Below are 12,754 nucleotides of genomic sequence, written 5' to 3'. Positions count from 1 at the left end.
GAGTTCTTTGAGGAAATACAAGAGCTTGTAGTTAAAGGGAACTACACAGTGATGGGGCAGAGGACTGGCACAGACCTGCACTGCCTGTGGTTGCAAACAATCTGGATGTTGAGGGAGTGGCATCCCTTTCTGTTGAAGAGGCCAGGCTGATGATGGAAAGCACACAGGGCAATGTGAGTGCAGTCTATGACCCCTTGGACCCTGGGGAAGCCTGCAATTCTTGAGAACAAGTGCTGTCATGCCCTGCTTCGCTTGGTCCATCGGAAGGAGATACAGCTGTTCTTCCTGGAATAGAGAGCCTCGGTCACCTCCCTGATGCAGCAGGGCACAGCGAACTGGGAAATGTTGCTGATGTCACCTGCCATAGCCTGTAACAACCCCGTGAAGTAAAAATTAAGGGCAACCATGACTTTGACAGCCACAGGCAGTGCTAGCCATGCTGTGGTTTCGGGCTCCAGTTGTGGCTGCATCAGGTTACAGCACTCCATTACAGCTTCCTTGTTGAAGAGCAGGTGCCTTGCACATTGCTGCTCGGTTAAATTGAGATAGCAAAGGTGTTCCCTGAAGACCCACTGTAGGCAGGGCCTCCTGCGTAGTGCGCTCCTCCTCCCACTTCTCCTAGCTGCGCTTGCTTGCTCCAGTCTTCTTTGTTGCTGCCTACCTCTTCCAGCCCCAAAGGCAGACCTAATAGACCACCCATGAGTGACACAAAATATTTCCAAGGCAGAAAGCAGTCCAGCACTAGTTGTTCCCAGAACTCAAGTCAGCAGTTGAACAGAGAAAATATCCATAAATGGCCCAGAAGTTGACCAGCAGTCCAGCAAGGCAAACCAGCAACTAACCTGTATGGAGGAGATAAGCCCTTTAAATAACGCTTCTGCAGGATCCTTGCTGACTGTTTGCACTATGACTTGCTGGGTAAGTTTATCACGTGGCAAGTCAGGCACTGGGGCATACAAATTTCACAAAAGGGTCCTAACAACTAGCATAGAACCCCTATTTTATTATAATAAGCTTTTTCAAAACATACGTGCACGTCGTGGGCACCTACGGGGGGGCATGCCCGATCCAATATGGTGGGTGGCGCATTTCTGGTGCAGCATGGGCGCGCGTCACCCGCCATATTTGAACCTTAGGTGCCCACCTTTAAAATGGGGTGGCAAGATCCAATTACTAGACCTTGGTTTCTGGGTGAAACTAGCTTCAATGTTATTCCCACCTCCAGAATGCTCAGGACCCTGGAGGTTCAAAAAAAAAGGACTATGTTTGAAGTTTAAGTTAGACAAAATAGACATAGTACACTAGACAGAAACAAACTGAAAGGCTAGATAAAATTATAAAATGAGGAAAGGGAAGACAAGCAGGAGTTAAATTTATATTTTGATTGTATAGAGTGAATCTTATAATAATAGTTATTCCTTACATCAGTTTTGTTACTGAAATATTGTAACTTGTTTGTGTCAGAGTGTGAGCTAAACCATTAAATAAAATGCTTGGCATTTCCCTGCCCTGAAGGCAAGCCACAGGTTAAGACAAAACGCTTACTGACTCTCACTTTTAACAAATTTAGATCAAGGTTTCAACTATTTTACACCCCATCAATTAATCAATCTAGCCATCGTGACATAAGCCAGTTACAAGTAGTTCTGATAGATTCAAACATTGATTTCCACAGGAACTTACAATTAGATCAGAATCACGTCCCATGGAGATGACTGTCCTGTTTACAGTTCTCAGTAGCTTCTCCATAATTATCTGGACATGTCGCTGAGTTGGTCCCTAGGTTAGAATCAATGGAGACTGTTACAAATGACAACGAACAAAACAAGATACTGATGTTTAGCATTAAAATCCATTTTCGTTCTAAGAAATCAATTATAATTGCACTCAAGTTCAAGACAACAGAATGAACGTTCCAATGCCAAAAGCAAAGTTTGCGGGATAAAATGCAGGGGTTATTAATCGCACTTTGTTGTAAAATGATTTCTTACCAACTGCCACTTCTACAGTCAACAGCAATGAAGTAAATCATATCAAGAGAGGTGTTAAGTATACAAAAAATGTGCACCTTTTGGAAGTCATTTTGAAAACACAACTGAAATGACCCGGAAATGCAGAAATAAGGCCCGGAATTTGCAGCTGGTAATGACAGCGAACTACCAACATCATTTACGATAGCAAAATACTGCAGATACTGGAAATCCGAAATAACAACAGAAAAAGCTGGAAAAACTCAGCAGGCCAGGCAACATCCGTGGAGAGAGAAACAGAGTCAACGTTTCAGGTCGAAACCCTTTGTCATCATTTACTGCTCTGACACTGGCTGCTCTGTGGACCTCCCTGCCATAGCTGGCAATCAGTGCAAACAGTGAAACTGACGAAAACTTGGGCTTTTCTGCGGTAATATCGCTGTTAAATACATTAAATGTTAAGCCTTGTTGGAATAGGTGTCGCTGGAGTTTTAACAACATATTGACTGGTAAACAAATGTTCTGGCCCTGAAAAACTAATTTTTATATTTGTGGAGTGTAAATTTCTCAGTTATGGTAAAAATTACAATTTTAAAAAACTTAAAATTTTTTTTTTTTTTAAGTTTGTTCATGGTATTTCAGCTTCTACCTTATCCCCACGTGAGAGTCCCAAACTTTATTTCGCTCTCTAACATTTTTTTTTTTTTTTTTATAAAGTCCAGATAAAAGCAGCTTCTCATTTCCTCGTTTCCTGTCTGAGAATTCTGCAATGAGATTGGCTGCTTAGACAGCTTGTTGATGTCACAGCAGTATCGCACTAGGGATTCCCATTACAGAGCGCTGAAATCAATTGAACGTCGAAAAAGGCAAACTTCTCGTCACAGAGATCGAGAGATCTCTGTGGGCAGCTTTCTTCGGGCCAACGGCGAGCGTCTTTGCATTGCCGCTGACTGCAAATTACAGGTCAAGAATTCATAAAATCAAAACTTTGTTTGCAAATGCGGCATATCCACTTGTCAATATAGGCTATGCACTATCTCCAACTGAACAGGCATCCTGCTCCCAGGGCTCCATCAATGCACACAACATGAAGTACTCACCAGAAGGTAGTCTGGTCTGCCTGATTTTCCATCTGAAATGGAGCGCTCCATAGAAGGTGAAATGATGACATACTGATTTATTTTAAAAATAAGATTACTGGTTGTTTGTATGGTCTTCCTCATTCTTTGAACAAATTTCAACCTATACATACAACAACAACTTGCATTTATATACAGGTACAACACCGGTAATCCGGCACCCTCGGGAACAGGCTGGTGTTGGACCACTAAAAATTCCGAACCATTGAAGGTGTCGAAAGTCAACACAAACACCACCACCACCTGCTCCTCCTCTTCCTGCTGCTGCCCTCCCTGTGCCGCCGCCGACCCCGCCGCCCACGGGCTGCTCGGGCTCCATCGAGCCATCGGTGATGCTGCGCGGTCCAGGCGCTGATCCTGACCCGGCGGCGGTCCCGGGACCCGAGCCGGACCCATCCCAGGGAGGGAATGTGACAGCAGGACCTTCCTCCTGCCAGACCACTGAAGGTGCCAGACCGTCGGGTGCCGGATTACCGGTGTTGTACCTGTAGTACCTTTAAAAGAAAAATGTTGCAAGCTGCTTCACAGAGGCATAATCAAAAATTGCCTCTTTTTATCATTCCATAGAAGAATATATGGTCCAGGGGCATTGTTCTTGTAAGAACTATGTACCATATGCAGTCATCATAATCAGATGACCTTTGCCTACCCTGACAATAAATAAAGGCTACATGCTGGGTCATAGATTTAATTCTTGAGCAGAAGAGAAAGGAATGAGCTCCTGAGAGCAACTAAATATGTGAAGAAATTAAGCAGCACCAACTAGTGTGCAGTCAAAAAAAGAGAAACAAGGAATAAGATAGGTGGCAAACTTATAAACGAAGGTTGAACTTGATTCAAAAAATTAGCTTGAACTGAGTGGTGCAGTGGGTCGAACACTGGCCAGTCACCTCTGGAACTTGGGTTCAAATCTAGCCCAGTGACTGGATCAAAGTCTATTGGGTTTCAGTCCTACATAAAATGAGTTTGAGCAGTCTCAATCCAGTTTGCTGCACCCACATGTGCCACTGCCAAATCAGGCCCCCAAGATCTTTGTCCACCCCCTCCCATTCCCACTACTGAAAATACTTCTGTTTTCTTGTCCCTCTCTTCTCTCCATCCCCCAGGCAGCAGTCAGAGTTCATTTATCAGCGATGGAATGTGATGCATGCACATATAGGATCTATTGTTGTTATAGAAAAAAGTGCATTCCTTTGTGTAGTGCTGGAGCCTTATTCAAGAATTGGTCTGATAATTATAATCTTTTGCATTGCAGAAGGAGTCCTACAAAGCTCATTTCTTCACTTATATCACAGCCATCATATAGTAAGTTGTTCAAAAGGCCCAGCGGGGTGCATTGTGCTGTTTTTGAATATGGGATGGGGTGGCAGGGGTAGGGGGAAAAAGAGGAAAGTTTGTGAGTTATGTGTGAATGTTTGTGCATTTACTTTTAAGTGAATATAGAAACAGTCATGGAAACTTTGTTTTATTTGATCTCGGGATGTGGGTGATACTCGCAAGGCTACATTTATTGCCCAGCCTAGTTTCCCTAAGAATATAGTAATGGATCTCCTTGAAGCGCTGCAGTCCTTGTGGTGATGGTACTCACACAATAGTGAGAGGTTGGCGAATTCCAGGATACTGCCAGAGATGATGAAGGAACAGCGATATATATCCAAGTCAGAATTGTATGTGACTTGGAAGGGAACTTGGCTGTGATGGTGTTCACATGATGTTGCTGCTCTTGTCCTTGGTGGTAGAAGTTGCAAGGGAGTGCTGCCAAATTAACTTTGGTGAGTGCTATAGTGCATCCTATAGCCACAATGCATCAATGGTGGAAGGGGTGGATATCGAGTCCAGTGGCTGGGGCATCAATCAAGCAAGCCTCTCTGTCCTGGTCAGTGTCAAGCTTTTTGTGTGTTGGTGTTACTGCATCCATCCTGACTTGAACCTTGTAGATGATGGAGAGGGTTTGAGTGCTCAGGAGATTAGCCTGCCTCAGCGCTGTTCTTGTAGCCATGGTATTGATATAGCTGGTACAGTTGAGCTTCTGGTCAACGGTAACCCCAAATATGTTGATGGTGCAGAACTCAGTAATGGTGGTGCTGTTGAAGGCCAGCAGAGATGGATGGACTTTCTCGTGTTCAAGATGGTCATTACCAGGCACTTATTTGGCACAAATGTTATCTGCCACTTGTCAGCCCAAGCCTGGATGTTATCCAGATCCAGCTGTCAGCTGGTATGGTTTGCTTTATTATTGGAGGAGTTGTGACCGGAGCTGAACGCACTAGAATCATCAGCAAACAGCTCTACTCCTGACCTTCTGATGGAAGATGGTTGGCAGATGACACTTCCTTGAGGAACTCCTGCAGTGATGCCCTGTGATAACTGTCCTCTGAAAACCACAATCATCTTCCTTTATATCAGGTATGATTACATCCAAGGAGGGCCCTTTATTATTACTTAGCATATGCAGACTCGGCATATTATTCGAGCCATCTTGGAGCACTCGTCACTGGCATTAAAAGTGCATGGGTCAACAGATAATTTAGTTAGTGGGCATGATTCAATGACGTGGGATACGGTTTGTTTCTGTGCAAGAACATTTGTCATTATCATAAAGGCCCCATAAGTGAAGATCTGCGGTGCACTGTCCCTGTTCGAAAGCAGTTGAGAAGCACCCAACTACAACATGGCCAGTTGAATCCTGGTTTACGGTCTGTGGTTCAGAAATGATACAATTTATAGGAGCACCTGCTGTCCACTCTTCATGCCAAGGAGTTGGTATGGAAAAGACAAAGGAATCAGGAATGGTTGACCATATTGGGTTGGTGGACAGAATAAATCAGAGTGAATTGGCAACATGAATTTGTCATGAAGACTATTCACTAATTTTGCTACTGCATTTGAACAACAAAGATGTGGAGGAGCTATGTTGCAGAGGACTGGTAACCATGGGAAGGGAGTAGGGAGCAATATGCTAGACACAATTTGCATAGTAGAATGCAGTAGAGTATTCACCAGTTTAGTGTTCAATGAGCGAGCCCAAATGAGAGTGCAATATCTCACAATTAAATAGCAAATTGGAGAGCAGATGAGCGTAAAGTGAAGGCATTTGTTCCCCAGGCAGAGGTGGCAAGTTTGACGATTAGATTATTCCAGGTTTTGACTTTCTCAGCAGTTTTCAGTAAATGGTTTTTATAGGCTATTGAGCAGTTAAATGTGAAGTCCAAGTAAACATGGTGAGTACCAGGTTTAAGAAGTTGACCTTTTAGGATAATAATGAGGGCCCATTGACCTCCTCTGACCAGTTTTGCAAAGGCTCCTTGGTGCTATACTCAGTCAAATGCTGCCTTGATGTCTAGCTATTTTTGCTGAAACATCATTGGGTTTTTGTTTGTTCCAATTAGATTCTATAGAATTCTTTTTTTGGAGGAATGCAATTGGGAAGAAAGGTTGGCATAATATGATTGGCAAATAAGAAGGAAAGTAGCCAATTATAATAGAGAAAAACATTAAGCAATGAGAACAAAAAACTGACAGATTCTCTCAACAGTCACAGCATAGTCAGACTATACACAATAGACAAGAATACAGCGTACATCTATAATAATATTTTAAATAAAAACAAATTAAAATATAAATTAAAGTACTTTACTATATAAAAAGTTGCAAATCCATATACAATGTTCAATTGGAAAGTTATATTTGATAAACACAGGATGAATCTACTAACCCCATCCTTTCTGTAGAGCACTTCAAGGATGTTGCTAAGCAGATGGCAGCATGCTTCCAGTTCCTCTTGTTTCTCTAAATGATACTTCAGCTGTTCAGTCATCATTGGTAGAAGGATGTCTCTGCAGTCTAGCCATAGGGAAAAGCACCATTCAAAATAATACAAAAACTCGTTAGTTAATAGAGTTTCATTTTTCACTATTGTGTTTCTTAAACCTGAAAAACACCCATACTGCAAATGTATTTTCATCAATAAACAAATCATCCTTGCAATAAATTACTAGTTTCATATACTAACTCCTTGCAAATTGAGAATTTATATAATTTAGGATTGGAATAGTTACAGAAAAATAACTCTCTGATGTTGTCATGTTGACTTAATTTGTTGTTGTTGATAGAACTTACATTAAGCATTTGGCTTTTAATTAAGTAGGTGGTTCACAGTACAATATTTGAAGTAACAGAATTAAAATAGTGTAAAGTCAATATATATTTCACAAAATATATATCCGAAAGGTGATGCTTTTGCTGGGTCTTATGCAAGATGATTTAAGGGTTTTCCACAATGATATACAGGTAGACTATCCTTTATCCACACTTCCAAAAACCGAAAACTTCTAAAAACCGAAGTTTTTTCGTGGAGCGTAAGTCGTGCGCACGACATGACCCGAGTGGCGCCAAACATGACAGGAGTGGTCCGGGAGCTCTGCCTTTCCCTGTGAGCAGGGCAGAGGGTCACAGAGTTCCCTCCTGGGTAGGAGATTGCAGGCCGAGCCGGGCAGTGTGAAGGAGGTACCGGGAGAGTGAACCCAACAATACAGCGGCCCGTCCGATAGTCTTTTCTTCACCCCCCCCCTCCCCCGACCTGATTTGCGGACCAGCTTAGCGTAGCAGTCAGCCGATATCCGGCTTTCCCACAACTGGCGGCGGCAGTCGAGCTCCAGACCCCCGCTAACTCAAGGAATTCAGATACGGAGCAGGGGCAGCAGGAAACCTCGATCTAACGGCAGAAATCAGCAGCCGTTTTGTTAGGTTTTTATCTTCCCCTAGCATTTTTTTTTCTTCCCCTAGCATTTTTTTAAACAGTCAGGCTGTGGAAAAAGTCTCTGTAGCTTAGCAACAGCTTCAGAGACGCTTCCAAGGCAGGGCCCGAGTGTTTACAAGCTGTTGCTAAGCAACAGTGTTTGTTGCCAGATACGGAGAGGAAAACCTTCTGAAATCCGAAAAATTCCGAAAACCGAAACACAGCTGGTCCCAAGGTTTTCGGATAAAGGATAGTCTACCTGTATTGAGGTTTTCCAACATGAAATTCCTACAAGTTGAGCAGAACTAGTGAATGCTTGCATGCGCTATTTTAAGTAGCCTACATTAGTACTTAAACACATCTAGTCACTGCAGAAAACATAGGTACAAATTATATGCAACTCAGCTCAGTCACATTGCATGTAATATTTAATGCATTTATGAAAACTGCATCTCATCATAGAAACACAGAAGATAGGAGCAGGAGTAACCCATTCGGCCCCTCGAGCCTGCTCCGCCATTCAATGAGATCATGGCTGATCATCCAAATTCAGTACCCGGTCCCTGCTTTCTCCCCATACCCCTTGATCCCTTTAGCCTTAAGAAATATATCCAACTCCTTCTTGAATATATTTAATGAATTGGCCTCTACTGTCTTCTGTGGTAGAGAATTCCACAGGTTCACCACTCTCTGGGTGAAGAAATTCCTCCTAATTTCTGTCCTAAATGGCCTACCCCTTATCCTTAGACTGTGACCCCTGGTTCTGGACTCCCCGACCATCGGGAACATCCTTCCAGCATCTAGTCCTGTTAGAATTTTATAAGTTTCGATGAGATCCCCTCTCATTCTTCTAAACTCCAGCGAGTACAAGCCCAAACGATCCAATCTCTCCTCATACGGCATTCCTGCCATCCCAGGTATCAGCCTGGTGAATCTTCGCTGAACTCCTTCCATGGCAAGAACATCCTTCCTCAGATAAGGTGACCAAAACTGCACACAATACTCAAGATGTGGTCTCACCAAGGCCCTGTACAACTGCAGCAAGACATCCTTGTTCCTGTACTCAAACCCTCTCGCTACGAAGGCCAACATACCATTTGCCTTCTTAACCGCCTGCTGCACCTGCATGCTTACCTTCAGCGACTGGTGCACAAGGACACCCAGGTCTCGTTGCACTTCCCCTTCTCCCAATCTATTGCCATTCAGATAATAATCTGCCTTCCTGTTTTTGCTACCAAAGTGGATAACCTCACATTTATCCACGTTATATTGCATCTGCCATGCTTCTGCCCAATCACCCAACTTGTTCAAATCATCCTGGAGTTTCTCGGCATCCTCCTCACAGCACACACGCCCGCCCAGCTTTGTGTCGTCTGCAAATTTAGAGATATTACATCTAGTTCCCTTGTCTAGATCATTAATATATATTGTGAATAGCTGGGGTCCAAGGACCGCTCCCTGCGGTACCCCACTAGTCACTGCCTGCCACTCGGAAAAAGACCCGTTTATTCCAACTCTTTGCTTCCTGTCTGCCAACCAGTTCTCTATCCAGTCAGTACCTTGCCCCCAATCCCATGTGCCTTAACTTTACACGCTAATCTCTTATGCGGGACCTTATCGAAGGCCTTCTGAAAGTCCAAATACACCACATCCACTGGTTCTCCCTTATCTATTTTACCAGTTACATCCTCAAAAAATTCCAGTAGATTAGTCAAGCACGATTTACCCTTTGTAAATCCATGTTGACTTTGTCCGATCCTGTCACTGTTTTCCAAGTGCTCTGCTATTACATCTTATATAATAATGGACTCTAGCATTTTTCCCACTACCGATGTCAGGCTTACCGGTCTATAATTCCCCGTTTTCTCTCTACCACCTTTTTTGAATAGTGGGGTATCAAGATCGTTTTACAGAGCAACTTGCCTTAAACATAATCTTTCAACTAAACACATTTCTCTCATGTAGCCAATCATGGAAGGGATTGCTTTTGCTGTGTTTCTTTGTTATAATGTCTTTATAAAATGCCAAAAACGCTAGTTTGTATACTTTTACCCGATATAGATCCCACTCATTTTGGGTCAGTATGATGTCAAGCACAATCCTCAAGAAGCTGCAGAGAGTACTACTACCCAGAGTCAGTTCTTGTGCAAGGAGATATTAAATTGTTTTAACACCTGCAAACCTTAGCTTTATTATTTTACTGGTAATAAAGAACACTTGCTCCTTACTTTCTTTGTTCCTTATTTACTTGCAGTCAAATCAACAATACAGTATTTCAAACCAACTCATAATCCGTGTAAATTTATTGATGTTTAGTCTTGCTTTAAGAATGAATCAAGGATTTGGATTACATAGAAACAGTCCTTTCAGCCCAACCAGTCCATGCCGGCGTTTATGCGCCACTCGAGCTTCCTCCTGGCTTTCCTCATCTAAATCTATCAGCATAACCCTCTATTCCCTTTTCCTTCATATGCTTGTCTAGCCTCCCCTTCACAGAATCACAGAAACCCCACAGTGCAGATAGAGGCCATTTCGGCCCATCGAGCCTGCACCGACACATATCCCACCCGATCCCCGTAACCCCTACACCGACACATATCCCACCCTATCCCCGTAACCCCACATATTTTAATCCCCCTAACACTCAGGGTCAATTTATCATAGCCAATCAACCTAACCTGCACATCTTTGGACTGTGGGAGGAAACCGGAGCACCCGGAGAAAACCCACGCAAACACGGGGAGAATGTGCAAACTCCACACAGACAGTCACCCGAGGCCGGATTCGAACCCGGGTCCCTGGCGCTGTGAGGCAACAGTGCTAACCACTATGCCACCGTGCCGCCTTAAATGCATCTATACTATTCGCTTCAACCACTCCCTATGGTAGCGAGTTCCACATTCTCACCACTCTGGGTAAAGTTTCTTCTGAATTCCCCATTGGATTTCTTGGTGACTATCTTATATTGATGACCTCCAGTTATGCTCTTCCCCACAAGTGGAAACATTCTCTCTGTATCCACTCTATCAAAACCTTTCATAATTTTTAAAGACCTCTATTAGGTCACCCCTCAGCCTTCTTTTTTCCTTTCCTGATATGTATATCCTCGCATTTCTGGTATTATCCTTGTAAATCTTCTCTGCACCCTCTCCAGTGCCTCTATATCCTTTTTATAATATGGCGACCAGAACTGTATGCAGTACTCGAAGCGTGGTCGAACCAAGGTTCGATACAAGTTTAACATAACTTCCCTACTTTTCAATTCTATCCCTCTAGAAATAAACCCTAGTGCTTGGTTTGTGTATTTGTACTCCGAGATCCCTTTGTTCCTCTACCCCACCTAGACTCGCACCCTCCAAGTAATAAGTGACCTCCCTATTCTTCCTACCAAAATGTAATAGCTCATATTTATGTGTTGAACTTCATTTGCCAATTATATGCCTATTCTGCAAGTTTATTAATGTCCTCCTGTAATTTGTTGCAGTCCTCCTCAGTATTGACTATCCCCCCGCCCCAATTTGGTATCATCTGCAAATTTAGAAATTGTGTTTTAGAATCTCCTCCTGTCCTTTGCACCAAGTGGCAAATTATCAGTGAATACACCCTTCACCCAAACTCTCTTGTACTCCATTCTCTGCACTCCTTTTCTCACTCAACCTCACCCTGCACAACATCTCCCCCTCCCACCCCCCAACCACACCATCTCCAAGGATTCAACGACTCAATTGCTTCCTTGTTTATCCCAACCTCCATAACTCCCTGCTCGTGTCCAAACTTATTAATCAGCCTCTCCTACTGGGGGAAAAAAAAAAAATCTCCAAATCCCAATTTTCTTCTCCATCCACCACGACATCACTGTCACAGTTGCACTACTCAACAAGCTCCTTTGCTTTGGCCTTTGACTCTCTCAATCCTTCAGTCTCCCAACCCAACCATTACCCTGGTAAAATTCCTACCTCCATACCCTTCAATTCACAGCCTTGAGTGCACCTGGCATAGGAAAAGCCTGGTCATCTACAAGCAATACAGCATCTTTTACTCGATCCTCCTACTACTAAGGAATTATCCTGGAGGAAAAGAACAATTCCAAACTCCTGTGATGACTGCCTCCTCCAATGCCTTCTTTGCTTCATCCAGCTTCATCTCTAATGATGTGAGAAATTCATGGTTTTTTTCCTTTAGGATTATTCACGGCTGCCTCAAGTCTTCTCCTCCTCCTTTCCCCATGGTATTTAACACATTTGACTATTTCATCCTCCTCCAACATCTCTCCATTGTGGTCCAACTCTGTGGCACCCGCCTCACTTAATTCCATTCATATCTGTCCCAAAGAAGCCTTAATACAAGCTACAATGGCAGTTACCTTGGAGGTGCCCCAAAGGGTGCACTCCTTGGTTCCTCAACTACATGCTGTCTTCATCTATATGCTGGGGTCAGTTTACATATGTAGGTTAAATGACACCCATCTCTACCTCTCCAACACCACCCTGATTCCACCATCACCTTATGCTGTCCGAATGCTTGTCAGTATAAAGCCATGGATGATCCTGAGCTTCTTCTCCAACTCCAGCCAAGAACTTTACACCCTAGCCCCAATTCTATCCCCCTTCCTACATGCCCACTCAGCCTCTATGTCTTGTGCAATCCTGAGCTGAGCTGAGCTTCAAACCCTATGGGCTGGATTTTCATTGAGTCGTCGGGTAGGAGGCGGGACTACAACGTTTCGGGTTGTAGTCCCGCCTCCATTGATGTCTAGCCAACCCATGCGATTTTGACTTGATTGACCTTGTTGAGCCCGCCCAGCGGGCTCAGCAGGCCAATTAAGGGCCACCCGGCAACAGGTGATGTCACAGATTGAAATTTCATCTGTCAAGACCTTTTGACAGATGAAATATCAGCGTTTCACA

The 12,754-nt window shown here is 43.6% G+C and overlaps 1 protein-coding gene across 5 annotated transcripts in view; it reads right to left on the bottom strand.

Annotated features, from left to right (window-relative positions):
* The window catches only part of dock1 (dedicator of cytokinesis 1), a 712,419-nt gene that overhangs the window by 459,741 nt on the left and 239,924 nt on the right, over positions 1–12,754 (bottom strand). For all 5 annotated transcript variants that reach the window (XM_085994680.1, XM_085994678.1, XM_085994676.1 and 2 more), the window contains 2 exons: positions 6,825–6,952; positions 1,684–1,779 (listed from right to left, as the gene is read on the bottom strand). In XM_085994680.1, coding sequence (XP_085850806.1) covers positions 1,684–1,779; positions 6,825–6,952 — 224 coding nt within the window. The remainder of the gene's footprint in view (positions 1–1,683; positions 1,780–6,824; positions 6,953–12,754) is intronic.

This window comes from Somniosus microcephalus, chromosome 8, assembly GCF_052327205.1.
Source record: "Somniosus microcephalus isolate GS21.2 chromosome 8, FLI_Smic_1.0, whole genome shotgun sequence".
In the NCBI taxonomy this organism is placed as follows: Eukaryota; Metazoa; Chordata; class Chondrichthyes; order Squaliformes; family Somniosidae; genus Somniosus; species Somniosus microcephalus.
This window is presented reverse-complemented; position numbering and strand designations above follow the sequence as displayed.